The 16,627-nt window shown below is 51.6% G+C and overlaps 1 protein-coding gene across 1 annotated transcript in view; it reads left to right on the top strand.

The window, feature by feature from the left end:
* Positions 1-16,627, top strand: part of ATP10A (ATPase, class V, type 10A) — a gene marked incomplete at its 5' end in the record, with an annotated part of 182,273 nt that overhangs the window by 131,047 nt on the left and 34,599 nt on the right. Inside the window, 6 exons of the mRNA XM_011942871.1 lie at positions 4,613-4,719; positions 5,464-5,595; positions 7,549-7,679; positions 9,621-9,873; positions 13,257-13,474; positions 14,704-14,898. Of these exons, the coding sequence (XP_011798261.1) occupies positions 4,613-4,719; positions 5,464-5,595; positions 7,549-7,679; positions 9,621-9,873; positions 13,257-13,474; positions 14,704-14,898 (1,036 nt within the window). The remainder of the gene's footprint in view (positions 1-4,612; positions 4,720-5,463; positions 5,596-7,548; positions 7,680-9,620; positions 9,874-13,256; positions 13,475-14,703; positions 14,899-16,627) is intronic.

Genomic DNA, 16,627 nt, shown 5'->3' with positions numbered 1-16,627 from the left:
CTTCCTCCCAACTTATGTCAGTCAGGATCCACTTAGGAATCATACTGAACAGCCTGATTCATATAGATGAGGAAGGATGCTTGCTAAGGGCACTTCTTTGCTAAGGCATTTAATCTGCAGGAGTGGGTGGGTGTAGGGGACGTACTGGGGACAGAGCAGACACTGGATTGGTAGCCTCTGCACAGTCATTGCCATGAGGTCATTGCCAAGAGTGGCCCTGGGGGACTCATGCCCAGGGAGATGCCTGGGGAGACTCATAGCCCTGGTCAGGGGAGACTGCCAGCCAGTAGTGTTGCCTCTCTAGGAGGGAGCAGGGAATAAACTTCCTGTCTTTTCTTTCTTTTTTTTTTTTTTTTTTTTTTTTTTTTTTTTTTTTTTTTTTTTTTTTTTTTTTTTTTTTTTTTTTTTTTTTTTGAGACAGAGTTTCACTCTGCCGTCCAGGCTGAAGGGCAGTAGCGCAATCTTGGCTCCCTGCGAACTTCACCACCCGGGTTCAAGTGATTCTCCTGCCTCAGCCTCCCCGAGTAGCTGGGATTACAGGCACACACCACCACACCTGGCTATTTCATTTTTTTATTTTTTTATTTTTTGGCATTTTTAGTAGAGATGGGATTTCACTGTGTTGGCCGGGCTGGTCTCTAACTCCTGGCCTCAAGCAGTCCTCCCACCTCAGCCTCCCAAAGTGCTGGGATTACAGGTGAGAGCCACCGTGCCCGGCCTACTCCCTGTCTTTTCTTGCTCTCAGGCACCCCTCCAGTGTCCTTCCTGTCATCCCCACTGGATGGACCCAGCTCAAAGCCAAGGGCCAGGCAGCCTTCGATGTTTGCCAAGCTCGGAGGTAGGCATTGGGGTGTGCAATGCATAGGACATGAGCAGCTCCTGTTCGGAAGCAGAGACTTAGAAGGAATCCTGCCAGCAGGCCTGACTGGAGGGCCTGGGAGTGTGGCGTGCAGGACTGCCCTGAAGGCGGCAGAACCTGAGCCCAGGCCGGAAGGCCGGGCTCCCTCAGGCAGAGGCCAGCACAGAGTCCACAGAACGTGCTGTGTGGGGGTGGCTGGGGCAGAAAACCACAGAAGCCACCCCTTCCGTGGGCCAAGCAGGGGCTGTGGAGTGGGCTGGGCCCCGCGTCAAGCTGGAGCAGTGAGGAGCCCCGCAGGGGACAAGCAGGGGCTGTGGAGCGGGCTGGGCCCCGCGTCAAGCTGGAGCAGTGAGGAACCCCGCAGGGGACACTCACACGCACACACGCTAAGATGGCTCCGGTGCCTGTGTGAGGAACCCAGGCCGGTGGAGCCGAGGCCAGCAAGCGTGTGTTGCAGGCTCCAGCAAGAGAAATGCAGACGCCTAAATCAGCAGTGCTGCATGGAGATAGAGAGAAGGAGACATGGGTTAAAGACACAGCCAGAGAGAAGGTTAACGTGGAGATGAGGTTGAATGGATGTGAAAAATGAGGGAGGAGTCAAGGACAGCCAGTGACCATGCCAACGTGGAGCCATCACCTGGGTACCGCGCAGAGGAGGGTGTGGGGCTCTGGTTGCTGGAGGCGATGTGACCTGCGGGGGAACTGGCTTGGAGACTGCTGTCCGTGGTGCCGGGCTTGTACGCTGCTGCCAGTGGCCGTGGAGGAGACACCGAGCACTGTTGCCCTGCACCGCTGTGTTGGAAGGGGAAGATTCCCACCCTGCTTGCTGGAGGCGATGTGACCTGCGGGGGAACTGGCTTGGAGACTGCTGTCCGTGGTGCCGGGCTTGTACGCTGCTGCCTGTGGCCGTGGAGGAGACACCGAGCACTGTTGCCCTGCACCGCTGTGTTGGAAGGGGAAGATTCCCACCCTGCTTGCGGGCCCTCACCTTTCTTAATGTGCTGGGACTCACATGAACGAGACCCATTACCAACAGCAGGTGTGGTCAGGAAAACATAGTATCTTCTGAGAAGACACACGGGGCAGGAGGTACCAGGCGAACACGGCCACTTCCCATGGAGCCTGCACGGGGCACTGTTCAGTGGATGGCTGGTGTTCTCACCAGACGGTTCTCTCATCCAGTTCTGATTTGGAAGGCATGGGTCTGATGAGTCAGCAGACCTGGGGACTTGCACTGCATGAGGCCTTCTAGGTGGCTTAATTCAATGTTAAAGGATGTGTGTGAGTGCTTGGGGGGCCGAAACAGTGCCACAGACTGGGTGGCTTTACCAACAGACTTTTGTTGTCTCCTGGTTCTGGAGGCTGGGAAGTCTGAGATCAAACTGTCTGCAGGACTGGTGCTTTTTGAGTCTCTTTCTCATTAGCTTATGAATGGCAAGATGTCTTCTTGTGTTTTCACATGGTCTTCCCTCTGTGTGTCTCTGTGGCCTCATCTGCTCTTCTTAGAAGGGCCTAGTGCTATGGAGTAGGGCCCACACTAAGGACCTCATTTTTTTTCTTTTTGAGACGGAGTCTTGCTCTGTCGCCCAGGCTGGAGTACAGTGGCATGATCCCGGCTCACTGCAACTTCTGCCTCCTATGTTCAAGCAATTCTTCTGCCTCAACCTCCCGAGTAGCTAGGGTTACAGGTACCCACCACCGTGTCTAGCTCATTTTTGTGTTTTCAATAGAAACGGGGTTTCACCACGTTGATCAGGCTGGTCTCAAACTCCTGACCTCAAGTGATCCATCTGCCTCAACCTCCCAAAGTACTGGGATTACAGGCGTGAGCCACCATACCTGTCCAAAGGACCTCATTTTAACTTAATGATCTCTTTAAAGATGCTGTCTCCAAATACAGCCATATTCTGTAGTCCTGGGAGTTAGGGTTTCACCAGCTGAATTCTGAGGGGACACAGTTCAGCCCATGACGAAGGAGCTGACGGATGACGTTCTTGTGTGCATCTTTGTGGAGTTGAGCCTCGTGCCTGTGTGGTCCTTGGGCCTGTGCTACCCTGGGCCAGGCCCCTCTCTCTCACAAGCCCAAGGCAGCTTCCAGCCCAGGCACCAGGCACCTGATGGTGATGTTGTTCTCCAGCCTCGCCTTTCTGATGTGGGGCTGTTCACGCTGGAGTGCGTTCCCGTCCCCTCACGCTCACTCGTGCTTCTGGCGTGTCAGTGCACCTGTATAAAGTGCCAGGTTTCCGTCTGGCTTGGACTCATCAGAAATCACAGTAGTTGCTCAAAAGTCAGTGTCACAATTAAGAACATTTAATGTAGACCATTTTTCTTGTTTCTATTAAGTTTATCATTTGTCCTTAATAAGCATAACCTGAACTTGGAGACGATTTGTTATTTTCTGCTGTCCCAGTGCAATGGTGTCTTTGTCTGGCTGTCGCTGGAGAAGTCCATGGGAGACACGTGGAGGGGGCTCCTCACTCCAGAAGTGTGGAGCAGGGTTTTGTACCTAAGGATGTCTCATACCTGTCAGGCTGTCAGTGCTGTGGCTGCCAAAGTGGTTTGCCGTCTCGAATCTCTCAAAGGAAAACCTTACTCCGTCTTGGAATTGCCAAGGGGGCAGTAGACACAGCATTGGCTGAATAGCCCTTGTGCGGCCCCCCTGTGTCTGCTCTGGCGAGGAACCCTTGCTGTGGGTAAATAACTGACTTGTAGAAAATGTATCCTCCCAGCTTGCATTTCAGCCTTGCCTTTACTGTTGAGCTTCTCTTCTTCACTAGGGCATAGGTTTATTTCCCTGGTCAGGAGGCTAAGAGTTGGCAGGAGGGAAACCCCTGCAGGGGTCCCTGGTGAGCCGCTAAGAGCCACACAGAAAGCATTTGGGCTGTGAGAGTGTGGGGAATATGTGTGGAGCAGGTGTGGGTGTGAAAAGTGGCCTCTTGGAAGGCACTCCCTTGGTGGCCCTGCCTGGGGTGGGGTAGGCTGGGCCCCTGCTGTTGTTCTGGAAACCTGAAACTATAGCAGGCCTGGGCTACAGTTCCGGTTATGAGGCCTCCCTCTGTGACCTGCGCATCTGGCTCCGGGGCCACATCTGTCCCAGTGCGATCCTAGCCCAAGGCTGCCCAGCCAGCCTGGGTCATTAGTGGGCCAGGAGGACAGGCTTAAGCTTTGGACTGTCCCTCTGAATCTAAATAGCAGTAAAACAGAATTTATAGAATTGTCTCATGGAATTTACCACATTTCAGACCACATATATTAATATTTCTAATAACTTTATAACTTCTTGTAAGAGAAAAGGATGTGAAAAATGAAACCAATATCATCCCCTTTTGTAGAAAGGTGTTTGTTTTTTTGTGACAACTTGAGGCTGTGATTAGGAGTAACGTTTCCTGTGTTGAGCAGGAGATGTGCAGAGACCACGTAGCAAGGCCTTCCTTGGCCGGCTGGGGGTTTGCCCTTCCTAGCGGTGGTCAGTCCCGGAGTGAAAACAATTCCATCTGCAAAACAAACAAACACCAGGCCCTCGAGCTGCGTCTGGATGCCCAGTGACTACTGAGCAGCAGTCCCGTCTCAGCTCTTGCAGAGACCCACAGGGCGAGTCACCCACCCTCGGGGCCCCCTGTCCCCTTCCCAGTCCAGATCCCGGCATCCCCAAGCTTTCATCGTGCCAGGGCCTGCCTTCCTCAAGGCAGTGCCGCCCAAGACATGAGGTACATGCCTGCAACCACGTAACATGTGCCAACCGCCTCTCCACAGCATACATGACAACGGGAAAAAAGCCGGGCTGTATAAAGAAAACCTACTGCTGCGGGGCTGCACCCTCAGAAACACGGACGCAGTCGTCGGCATCGTCATCTACGCAGGTAGGCTGGGGCACCTGGCACCACCTGCCGCCAGGCGGCACTGTGTTCTCCAGCCCTTCTCCCTCACTGCTTCCTAAGAATCACGTGGCTGGGCACCGTGGCTCATGCCTGTAATCCCAGCACTTTGGGAGGCTGAGACGGGCGGGCAGATCATGAGGTCAGGAGTTTGAGACCAGCTTGGCCAACAGAGTGAAACCCCATCTCTACTAAAATCACACAAAAAATTAGCGGGGTGTGGTGGCCTGCGCCTGTAGTCCCAGCTACTAGGAAGGCTGAGGCAGGAGAGTCTCTTGAACCTGAAGAGAGGGAGGTTGCAGTGAGCCGAGTTTGCACCACTGCACTCCAGCCTGGGCAACAGAGCAAGACTCTGTCTCAAAAAAAGAAAAAAAAAAAAAGCGTAACATATCCCCATTGTAGAAAGTTTGGAAAACTAGGAAAACGGAAAGGAGCAAAAGCACAAATTCTTTGAATAGTACCTCAACCCAAAGCCTGCTTTCTTGGCACGGTGGTGTATTTCTTTCCATTTCTTTCTCCACAATCATTATACATATAAGATTAATTTCGTTTTATTTAGTTTCAGACCTGCTAACAGGAAGTAAGATTCATTTTAAACCCTGCTTTTTTGCCCGAGCTTCTCACCTAAGCACCAGAGAATGGCGGCGTGGAATTCCCTCCATGCCGTCCGTGCAGCTGGTCCCTGAGCTCTGGGCTCTGACTTGCCGTGTCCTTTGTCCTCCCGAACAGGTCATGAAACCAAAGCCCTGCTGAACAACAGCGGGCCCCGCTACAAGCGCAGCAAGCTGGAGAGGCAGATGAACGGCGACGTGCTCTGGTGCGTCCTGCTGCTTGTTTGCATGTCTCTGTTTTCAGCAGTCGGTAAGTCTCCTGGACAGAGCGGAAATAAGTGGGGGCCGGGCGCGGTGGCTCACGCCTGTAATCCTAGCACTTTGGGAGGCCGAGGTGGGAGAATCGCTTGAGGTCAGGAGTTGGTGACCAGCTGGCCAACATGGTGAAACCCCATCCCTACTAAAAATACAAAAAAAAAATCTAGCCGGGCATGGTGGCAGGCGCCTGTAGTCCCAGCTACTCGGGAGGCTGAGGCAGGAGAATGGCTTGAAACCAGGAGGCGGAGGTTGCAGCGAGCCGAGATCGCACCACTGCACTCCAGCCTGGGTGACAGAGTGAGACTCTGTTTCAAAAAAAAAAAAACAAAGAAAGAAATGAGTGGGCTCCAGGTGAGCTCGGTGGACTGCCCCCAAACATGCAAAGCTAGCACTCTAAAGTTAAAACCCCGGCTTTTCACCGACTTGAACTCAAGGGCGGCCTGCATCAGCACAAGCCACATGGAAACGCCTGGGTGAATGGGCATGGCAGAGTATAGCTGTCCGTTGGCATCCGTGGCGGGTTGGTTCCAGGACTCCCCCACCATACCAAAATCTTCAGATGCTCAAGTCCCTGATAAGTGGAATAGTGTTTGCATATAACCTACCTATACCCTCCTCTGGACTTTAAATCAGCAGTCCCCAACCTTTTTGGCACCAGGGACTGGTTTTTTGGAAGACAGTGTTTCCACGGATGTGGGGGTAGCAGGGGATGTGGTTTAGGGATGAAACTGTTCCACCTCGGATCGTCAGGCACCAGTTAGCTTCTCATCAGGAGTGTGCAGCCTAGATCCCTCCCTCCCATGCACAATTCACAACAGTCTTGGTGCTCCTGTGAGAATCGAAGACTGCCGCTGATCTGACAGGAGGCGGCGCTCAGGTGGGAATGCTAACTCGCCTGCCACTCACCTCCAGCTGTGCCCCCCGTTCCTCACAGGCCATGGACCAGTACCAGTCCGCAGCCTGGGGTTAGGGACCCCTGCTTTCAGTCACCTCTAGGTTACTTACAATGCCTAAGACAATGTAAATGTCATGTAAATAATGGTTATACTGTGTTGTTTAGGGAATACACACAGATAGAATTTTTTTCTCCTAATATTTTTGGTCCACGGTTGGTTGAATCCATGGATTTGGAACCCAGGAGATACTGAGGGCTGACTGTAATGTTATTTTCTGAATTGATGATTTCTTAGTGGAAGAATGCTTTCATCACAGCAGTGGTGGTAATTCCAGGGGCAGAAGTATCAGTCAGCTGGTGCCGAACTAAGGCTAAGAGCTGGAGAAGCACAAATGTTACTAATGGGAACTTCATGAAAAGAGAAACAAAAACATGGCTTTGAATCGTAAGAAGGGGCTAGCAGTTAGGTTCCATGTGGGGCCACACCAAGTGGGTGTGAGGCGGTCTTAGCCCAGTGGCATGAGATACAGATGTACGGGGCCTGAAAAAGGCTTCCGTGACCAGACGGGTGCGGGTCCAGTGGATTAGGCACTGTGCGCTACTGTTGGCTTCCCAGAGCCTCCCGTATGTGAACTGTGGATCTCCGGAGAGGACAGTAATGGCAGTGTCCGAGCCTACCGACTGTTTTTGCTGTGCATTTCGTGAGACTGGCGTTTCGTGAGATGCGTGTTAAGAAATTCCGTCTCGGTGCCTCATACTGTCAGCTGCCAACACACGGGTGGCTTGTGTTGGGACAAGTGGTGCCACTTAGCACCAACAATGGGACACTCTCAGTGGAAGGAAGAGACCAAGTCCCTCCTCCTTCCTGAAGTTGGATCGAAGGTGCCAAGAACATTGTGTGTTTTCGCTTTCCGACATGGCAAAGCTGACTAAGAAAACCAAATGTGCTTGCGTCAGGTAACAAATATTAAAGTTTTGCTTTAATATACGCTAGCAGTGTTCTTATTTTTCCATTGGATGAGTGACATTTCTCTTTGAACATTACTACAGGACATGGACTGTGGATATGGCGGTATCAGGAGAAGAAGTCATTATTTTATGTCCCCACATCTGATGGAAGCTCCTTATCCCCAGTCACAGCTGCAGTTTACTCATTTTTAACAATGATAATAGTTCTGCAGGTAACAATACTCAGCATTGTACAATAATTGCTTTACTTTTATGAAGAGAACTTAAAATCATCATACTCTGTTCAGAATTTCCTATAAATTCTGCATCTGGCAAATATATCCACCTGGATTCTGCCTTTTATTTTTCAGCCTAAATCATCTATGGGATCTTTCCTTGGGGGATTTTTCAGTCAAAATTTTCCTTTTCTGTTCTTAAGATTCTTGTACTTTGAGGGTTTGGTGTGGGTCATTGTTTTCCTTTTGTTGTTTTTCCTTTCGGTTACTTTTTTTAAAAAACTAGATTTTATTTTGGAGTAATTTGAAGATTTACAGAAAAGCTGCAAAGGCAGCTTTTCTGTAAATCTTCAAATTACTCCAAAATAAAATCTAGTTTTCTGAATAAATTTTACAGAGAGTTTCCATACATCCCTCACCCAGTTTTCCCTAATGTGAACATATTACATCGTCATGGTACGTTGTGAAAGCTAAGAAGCCAACTTGAGTCCTTTGCTTCTTGTTTTTTTCTTGTTTCTTTTTCTTTTCTTTTTTTTTTTTTAGACAGAGTCTCGCTTTGTTGCCAGGCTGGAGTACAGTGGTGCGATCTCGGCTCACTGCAGCCTCCACCTCCTGCGTTCAAGCAATTCTCTTGCCTCAGCCTCCAGAGTAGCTGGGATTACAGAGGCACGCCACACACCTGACTCATTTTCGTATTTTTAGTAGAGACGGGGTTTCACCATGTTGGCCAGGCTGGTCTCGAACTCCTGACCTCAAGTGATCCACCCACCTCTGTCTCCCAAAGTGCCGGGATGACAGACGTGAGCCGCTACACCTGGCCTAGTCCTTTGCTTTGAACAAAACTCCAGACTTCTTTCAGATCCGACTAGTCCTTCCATAAATGTGCTTTTTCTGCTCGGGATTTAGTTCAGGTCATCCACACTGCATTTGTCTGCACTTGTTATTCTTACTATGTTATTAATCTGCACGCCTCCCTGACACCTCCCAGTCAACGACTGGCTATCTACGCCCAGAAAGGTCTGTGAAAGAGTGGGGAGGGTCCCAGAGTCCAGAGGATGAGGGGGCAGTGAGTTCACCACCAACCTTCCTGGGAACTGAGTGACCACAGCACGTTGGCTCAGGCTTTGCCTAGGAGGGAACCTGTGCTATCTCTTCCATGTGCTTCATACAACAGGAAACGGCCTTATTTAACTGTCTAAATTAGTTTTTTAAAAAATGCAAATTTTGTTCTAGCCTTGAGTCAGGACGGCAGTTGGTGTTTCATTAACGTACTTCAGTTCCCAGGAGAACCCAGTTAGTCTGTGGATGATATTCTGAGTCTGTAAACGTTAGTTCAGTACTGTTACTCTACCAAAATAAATGAGTAAGTAAACATTATTTTCGAGGAGAATTGTTCTTAAATTATGAAGGCATCACTGAATATTTTTCTCAAAGCCTCTTTCCCTTTCCTCTGCATAATACAAAAAGAGCACAGAACCGGTATCTGAAGAAAGACTGTGCTGTGTTTGCACTGTCCCCTGAACTTGGGGTTGTACTCCTGGGAGATGGGAGCCCGGGGAAAGCCCGGGGTCGAATGCCACTGTGGAGTGTGGTGTGAGGTGACCTTGCTTGTGAGGACTGACTGTGCCATGATTTTTTTTCTCTTTCTCTCTTTCCTGTCCTAGCCTCTCTCAAGCACAACTTGCTTGCTTCTATCCAAGCCATGGGTACCATACTTCCAGACACGATAGTGGATCCCTGCCCTGCAGCTGCTCCATAAGCTGTCCTAGTTTATTCTCTTTGCCAATACTCTAATGCTTTTCCAATACTGACTCTAAACCAAGCTATTTAAGCTCTTAAAGGTACAGTATAGCCCCTACTTCCTTACAGTTGTCGTCATTTGTTATTTAAATAGATGAATTTCCCGATCATTCATCGTGTGTGCCTTGTCTCTTCCAGGTTTTGATCCCAATTTCCTTATACGTTTCCATTGAAATTGTTAAAGCATGCCAAGTGTACTTCATTAACCAGGACGTACAGTTGTATGACGAAGAAACAGACTCGCAGCTGCAGTGCCGAGCTTTGAACATCACGGAAGACTTAGGGCAGATACAGTACATTTTCTCAGATAAAACTGGCACTCTGACAGAGAATAAGATGGTTTTCCGAAGATGCACCGTGTCTGGTGTGGAATATTCTCATGATGCAAATGGTGAGTCTGGAGGTGTGGGGCTCCCAAACCGGGCTGAACCAGAAAGCTGCTCTATCCAGAGCTGCTTGGAGACACACACACACTCTCACACACCCCACAGGCTTCAGGGATGACTGATTTTCAAGGGAGTATAAAGACGTGGCTGTCAGAGCAGCTCAGGTGCCTGAAGCCTGGTGCTATTTATAGAGCAGGCACTGGCACGGCCGCCTGCCCTGTTCCTGCAGTGTCTAGGGTGCCAGGCATCCGCCTAAGCAACCAGGCAAACCACCCGCAAGGAGCTCACTTCCAGGGCATCCGGTCCCCTTGCTCTGCCACCTTCCAAGGCATCCCGTCCCCTTGCTGTGCCACCTTCCAAGGCATCCCGTCCCCTTGCTCTGCCACCTTCCAAGGCATCCGGTCCCCTTGCTCTGCCACCTTCCAAGGCATCCGGTCCCCTTGCTCTGCCACACCAAGGGACCAAGAGATGTCTCTGTTGTCGCCCGTCCATTTTCCAGTCATAAAGTCCTCAGAAGGTCACTGGCTATTCATGCTTCATTCTCCGCCCTGGAACAGTGTCCCTGGGAATTGGAAAGATGAATCGCCTCACTCCCAGTTATTGAAGCGGTCCCCACTCCCACCTCTCCCTTCCTTATCTGTGGCTGCCTCCTTCCAACCTGGTGCCTCTGGGCAGACACCAGCTTCCGAAACCCAGCAGCCAGCACCCCGCCCCAGCCAGGAGAGGGTGCGGACCAGGGTCCCCACCACGGCTATGCCTGGGACTGCAGCGCCTTGGGAGTGCGCACCATGCACTGCAGCCTGGGGTCCATTTCCTGCCTGTGACAGAAGCCAAGTGCATGCTACGGAAACAGCAAATTAAAACCGGGCAGAGGGAATGCAAGCGGGCATGACTAGGAAGCTGCTCTTTAGAAGGATTTGGTGGGAGGCCTCTGTCGAATACCTGACACTTTTGTGAGTTTTATAAAACCAAGGATTATCATGATAGCCACCGTCTTCCTCAACATAAAGTGAAGCAGTCATAGTAAACAGAAGGCAGAGGAGATTGCCCACTTTGTTTAAAGTTTTATTTGCCACCCAAAATAAATGATCGGTGACAATGCTCCATCCTCTCGCCCATCCTCCCTCCCACCAGCCTCCTTCGGCCTCCCCCTCCTTTTTCCCTTCTTCTGCCCTCCTCTCCTCTCCCTCCTTCCTCCCCTTCCCCTCCCATAGTTGCTAAACCTGGTGCAGCACAGTGCATTGTGTGCTCTTCTCAAAAGCAGAACTCAGCAGAGTCCTGAGGGGATCAGAGATCCGGGCAGTGGGTTCTGCAGCAGCCCTTAAAGCCGAGACCCAGTTTCAGACAGACACGAGGAATAGGTTTTGAGATCTATTGCACAGCCGAGTGACCAGAGGCAATAAGAACGTATTACACATTTCAAAATGACTGAGAGAGTAAATTTTAACTGCTCCCCATAAAAACATGATAGGTGAGTAAAGTGACAGATTTGTTAATTCGCGTGATTTAATCATGCCGTGTTGTATGCGGCAACATATCAGAACGTCACATTGCAGCCCGTAAATGTATACAATGCTGATTTATCCTTTAGTAATAATAATAATACATTTAAAAGATAATAATAAAGTTGGAAGCTCAGGCTCCCTGGGGCAGGATCCCAACTAAGATTACAGAAAGATTCTGACAATTGCCAAATGCTACCGTAAAATCAGAGGGTTTCCCTGCCTCAAGACACGGTGGGGGGGCTTCCTGGTGATGAAGGAAACCACGTGGGTCTCAGCAGCGTGTTTTAGAGAAGTGTCTGGATCAGCTATTGACAGGCACCCAGGCAAGGAGCGTCATCAGCCAGTTATCTTACTATCTGACCTCTCCAAATCTCACTCATAAAGAGGTTCAGATGGACTGTGAACCCCAAGCTCTGCTCACGGACCAGAACCGGCTGTGGAAGTCTTGGGTGTACCCCCTCTGACGGCTCAGCCTGATGACCTGGAGCTGGCCGGCTATGCATGCCTAGGAGGGGACATTACCTGCTCCTGGGCCTCATCTTCCCTGAGGGCATGGAAGGCATCCCTGGCGCCACTGCCAATCAGAACACCAACACACCAGCCGTGGCCCCCACAGCCGCCGAGGGAAGGAGGGGCCCTGAAGGATGGCTCCGTGGAGCTCCGGATGTACGGGACCGCTGCTGGGGGAGGGTGGGACGGGCCGGGCCGTTCTCCTGGAGGCTGAAGCCCAGCCCCTCACTTCATCTGGACAGTCATGCGTCCAGGTTTTGTGTGTCATTGCCTACGGTGCGCTGGGCTGACGTCACCCAGGAGCTGGTGAGACATCCGCAGGGCATCTGCCCCTGGAATTAGGATCTCCCTGAGTTGGAACCCTGGCATTGGCAAGTACTCGGCCTCGTGACGGTGGGCAGGTGACTTCCGCTTTCTTATCCCCCGTCTTCCTCAGCTGTCACAGAGGGCCTGTTAAGAGGTGTGCGGTACAGGGCCTGGTCCACGCAGCTGGCCAGCTCCATAGGCATCTCCTTCTCCCGCCTCTCGACAGGCCCCTGCAGCTTTGACTTGGCACAGCGCCGTGCCTGTGCTGGATGTTCTGGTGAAACGCTTGTTCTGATGAGTAAAGCTCATGAATGGTCCTCTTTTTGCTCATCCACGGCGAAGCAAGCTGTCCTCACTGGGCAAAACCCAGAAGACTGGTTCAGAGCCATGGGTTAGCAGAAGCCGCAGTGCAGCCACCTCTGCAGGGGAGTCGCCCCGCGTTCACGGGGTCCCGGGGAATTTGCTCAGCAGGGGCCTCTACGGGCTTTTGAGCGACATCACGGTCCAGATCCCCTTGGATGGAGTTTCAAAGCTGAGTCCAAACGCTGGCTGTAGGGGTCCAAGCTGTGCAGTCTAGGAGAGTGAGCCCCCCGTGCCACAGCATTTCATCTGGACAGGGGCAGGTGGTGCCCACTGCCCATATGGGCAAGGAGCTCAGCACCACGTTAGCACGGTCATTCCGGCATGACTGGAAGGCCTGCCACCCTCTGTCCCGCCTCCCTCCTCCAGCCACCTGCCACCCTACCCCATGTACACCTGGGCCCTACCTGAACAAACCAGCTGGACGTCAGCCTGTTCCCCTTCCCCTAAGTCATGCGACCTTAGAAAGCTCCTTACGTTCTCTGAGATGAAAGTCAGTCTTCTCATTTGTGAAACAGTTGAGAATATCAACCTCCCCAGGTTGCAGCTAACTGAAGATGTTCTCTGTCCCTTGCTATTAGAGAGCAAGGGTGGTGAATCCTCTGGGGCTGCCCTGCCGGAAGCTTCGTGGAACCTAAAACACCCTGCATGGGTTCTGTCCGCCCAGCCTTCCCCACGATGCCTCACCCTGCACCCTCTCCCCACAGCGCAGCGTCTGGCCAGGTACCAGGAGGCTGACTCGGAGGAGGAGGAGGTGGTGCCCAGAGGGGGCTCGGTGTCCCAGCGCGGCAGCATCGGGAGCCACCAGAGTGTCCGGGTGGTGCACAGAACCCAGAGTACCAAGTCCCACCGGCGCACGGGCAGCCGGGCCGAGGCCAAGAGGGCCAGCATGCTGTCCAAGCACACGGCCTTCAGCAGCCCCATGGTGAGTGTACGGGGCCTCCTGCTGGGGCGCTGCCACGTCTCTTCTCCATTTTCACCATCCCCCGCTCGTGGAAGGTGTCTGTATTTAATCCTATAAATCCACTGTCGCTGGGCGGCTTGGCTCTACTCAGCAAAAGCTTTTCTGGCCAACACTTTCTCTCCACCGTTGTCTTTTCCAAGACACTAACAGGGCCCCTTTGCCACGGCTTCTAAGGCTGGTGGCTTGCTGGCGACTCACCCAGAAAGGGTGACAAAGAGGAAGCCGGTGCTGCCAAATGAAGCAAATAAAAACCTCAGGGCAAGATGACAACCGCTAAAAAGCAAAGCCAACCCCTCCCGAGGGAGTTTTAATTAGACGAGCCCAAATCCATCAAATACTTTCTGCCTGGCCTTGTCAGCCGCCCAGACATTAATGGACCACCCTCATCCGGCAGGGAGAGGCGCAGAAGTGAGCAATAACCTCGGAAAGAGGCTTTCACTTCCGCCGTGTTTCACCAGCACAGCAGAGGGGAAGAATCCCCCTTGCTCACTCTGGTGGCCTCATTCTCTCATGTGCTTCTAAACCCACGGAGAAGCTGCCATCTCAATAGGGGAGATCGAGAGTTTTGGACGCTGTCCCCTCAGAGTGGGGGCTCTCACGCTTGGCAGGAGGGAGGCTGCATTGGAACAAGGTTTCCTGACAGCCTTTTTCAATACGAGTCAAAAGTATTTAAAGTATTCAAACTTTCTCGTCTAGCAATTTCGCGATTCAGCCAAGGATTGCTACGTGTGGAAGTTTATCAATGTGTAATTTACATCAGCAAAACCGAAAGAAATTTAAGTATCCAGTGATAAAGAGATGGTCAAATAAATGATGACATGTCCATTTAAATGTGTTATTAAATGATTTTTAAAAGCCTGAAAAACGTCAGACAATTAATAATGTTTTGGAGAAAATGGAAACTACCAATATGTACATAAAATATTTTGATTATGAAAAATTTAAATGTAGAACGAAAAGACTAGAGGGCAATGCTGAAGCATGTTTTTCACAAAGTAGATAGAAATTATGTATATTTTGTGCAATTAAAATTGTAAGTAATTTACAATTATAAAACGACACGTATGTATATTAGAGATGAAGTTCTGTTTACAGCTTATGATAAAATCAAAGCACCTTAAATAGTCATGCCCCAAGACCCTCGGCAGACTACTGGGTGGGACTCACTGCCAGCCTCCCTTTCTCCCTAGGAGAAGGACATCACGCCTGACCCGAAGCTGCTGGAGAAGGTGAGTGAGTGTGACAAGAGCCTAGCTGTGTCGAGGCACCAGGAGCATCCGCTGGCCCACCTCTCGCCCGAGCTGTCTGACGTCTTTGATTTCTTTATCGCACTCACCATCTGCAACACAGTCGTCGTCACATGCCCGGATCAGCCACGAACAAAGGCAAGTTCTGGAGGGTCCCTGAGCTTGACCTTGACCTTGACCTTCTGCGCTGCAGGCCATGGTTGTCAGTCCTCCTGAGGGCAGGCGCCCAGCCCTTTCCTGCTGCAAGTGCTCTTAGCACATCGTGACCTAAGGCGAATGCAGCGGACACTTCATACTGAGCAAAACAGCGCTGTGGTTCTGCAGCGCCGGTCCCGGGCTGCGGTGGGCAGGGGCTGGTTGGGGCCAAGTGGGAGGGGACAGCCCACCAGAGATGCCTTCTGAGCCTGGGAGGGGAGGGACACAGGGCAGCCAGCTAGGCCAGCCTCAGGTAGGCAGGTGGGTATGTGGAGGCCCTGCCTGCCTGGGTCCTTCCTTTGCTGCCTGGCCTGGGGCAGGGCCGGAGGGAGGCTGCCCAGGACAACCTCCCTGAGCCTCAGGGTCCCAGATCCACACAGGAGAGAGGACAAGACAGGCCGGGGGCCCAGCTTCAGGGATAAGGAGCTTGCACATGGACCCTGACTCTACCAGCCATGCAGGTAGAGGCGCGTCAGCCTCTTCCCTGTGCCTGGGGTGCCTGCCTGGGCCGTGGGGCCATGGGGAGGATTTATGGGGGCATTGAAGATTGTTCTTCAATGAGAAGCAGTCGAGAATCGATGAGAGGCTACTTAGGATACTAGAAATATAGCAATGCTCAAATTGGCTTTGGTTCAGTCTGACATTAAGGTTTTCTCCCGAGAGAAGAAAGGTTGTATGTGTGAAGGCTCCTCTATCACCCAGTGCACCCCAGAAAGCGTTGCAGTGGGCTCAGTGTTGGGGGCACGGAAGCGATATGCATATGGAACCAGGCAGCTTTGAATGTTTGAATGGGGTGGGTGTGTGTCCTAGACCTCCCAGCTCCCGACTCTCCCAGGATCCCTTCCCAGCCTCCTGGGTCAGTCCTTCCAGCAGGTTCCTCAGCAGGTGATGGGGGGTGAACAAGGTGGCCTGTATTCTCTCTGCTGTGGCAGCGTGCCTGGCAGTACCTGGACCCAGTGACTCCAATGGACAGGCCTGCCACTCAGAGACCAGCAGGCTTGAGGCTTATGCCGGCAGCCCTGGGCTGGAGCTACTTCCCGAAGCCGCAGTTCATCTCCTGGCTGCCTCAGCATCTCCCGTCTGGCCCCTGAGCTCTGCCCTCAGTTAAAAACCCTTCTGGTGTGTACCCTGCAGAAGTGCCCCTTCTCGGGTTAGACCCTGCCTGACAGATGTTAAATGAAGGGTGAGAGACCACAGCGTCATTGAGGCTTATGCTGAAGGTTACACGACTTGAGTTCCACCTGGGGAACAGCCTATCAATCACCCACACTCAGGCTGCAGGTGATCATGTCTCTGGGGGCGTTTCTGTTCCCACATACTGGTTGGTGAGCACCACCTTCGAGGACATTTGGAGCTAGCAGGGATTGCCGTGTGGGTGCCTGTGTCTCCCAGTTGGCTATGTAGCATATTTACAGTCGTGGCAAGACCAGAGGAAAAGCACCTGTATCAAAATCTGGCTCTATGCGCCTCGCGTTACCAAACACTTGACTTTCTGGAGGCTGTTACTGTAATTCAGAACCTAGGATGCAATGGTAAAATTGCGGTTTTAAGAATTGCTAATTCAGTATTTTGGTTGTTTTGACATTTGCTCTTTCAATAAAGAGCAAGAAAAAAAACATGGCTCTGTTGCTCTATCACTGAGCTTTTTGAAACTAACAGTTTGTGTGTGTGT

This window comes from Colobus angolensis, unplaced genomic scaffold, assembly GCF_000951035.1.
Source record: "Colobus angolensis palliatus isolate OR3802 unplaced genomic scaffold, Cang.pa_1.0 Scaffold211, whole genome shotgun sequence".
Lineage (NCBI taxonomy): Eukaryota > Metazoa > Chordata > Mammalia > Primates > Cercopithecidae > Colobus > Colobus angolensis.
This window is presented reverse-complemented; position numbering and strand designations above follow the sequence as displayed.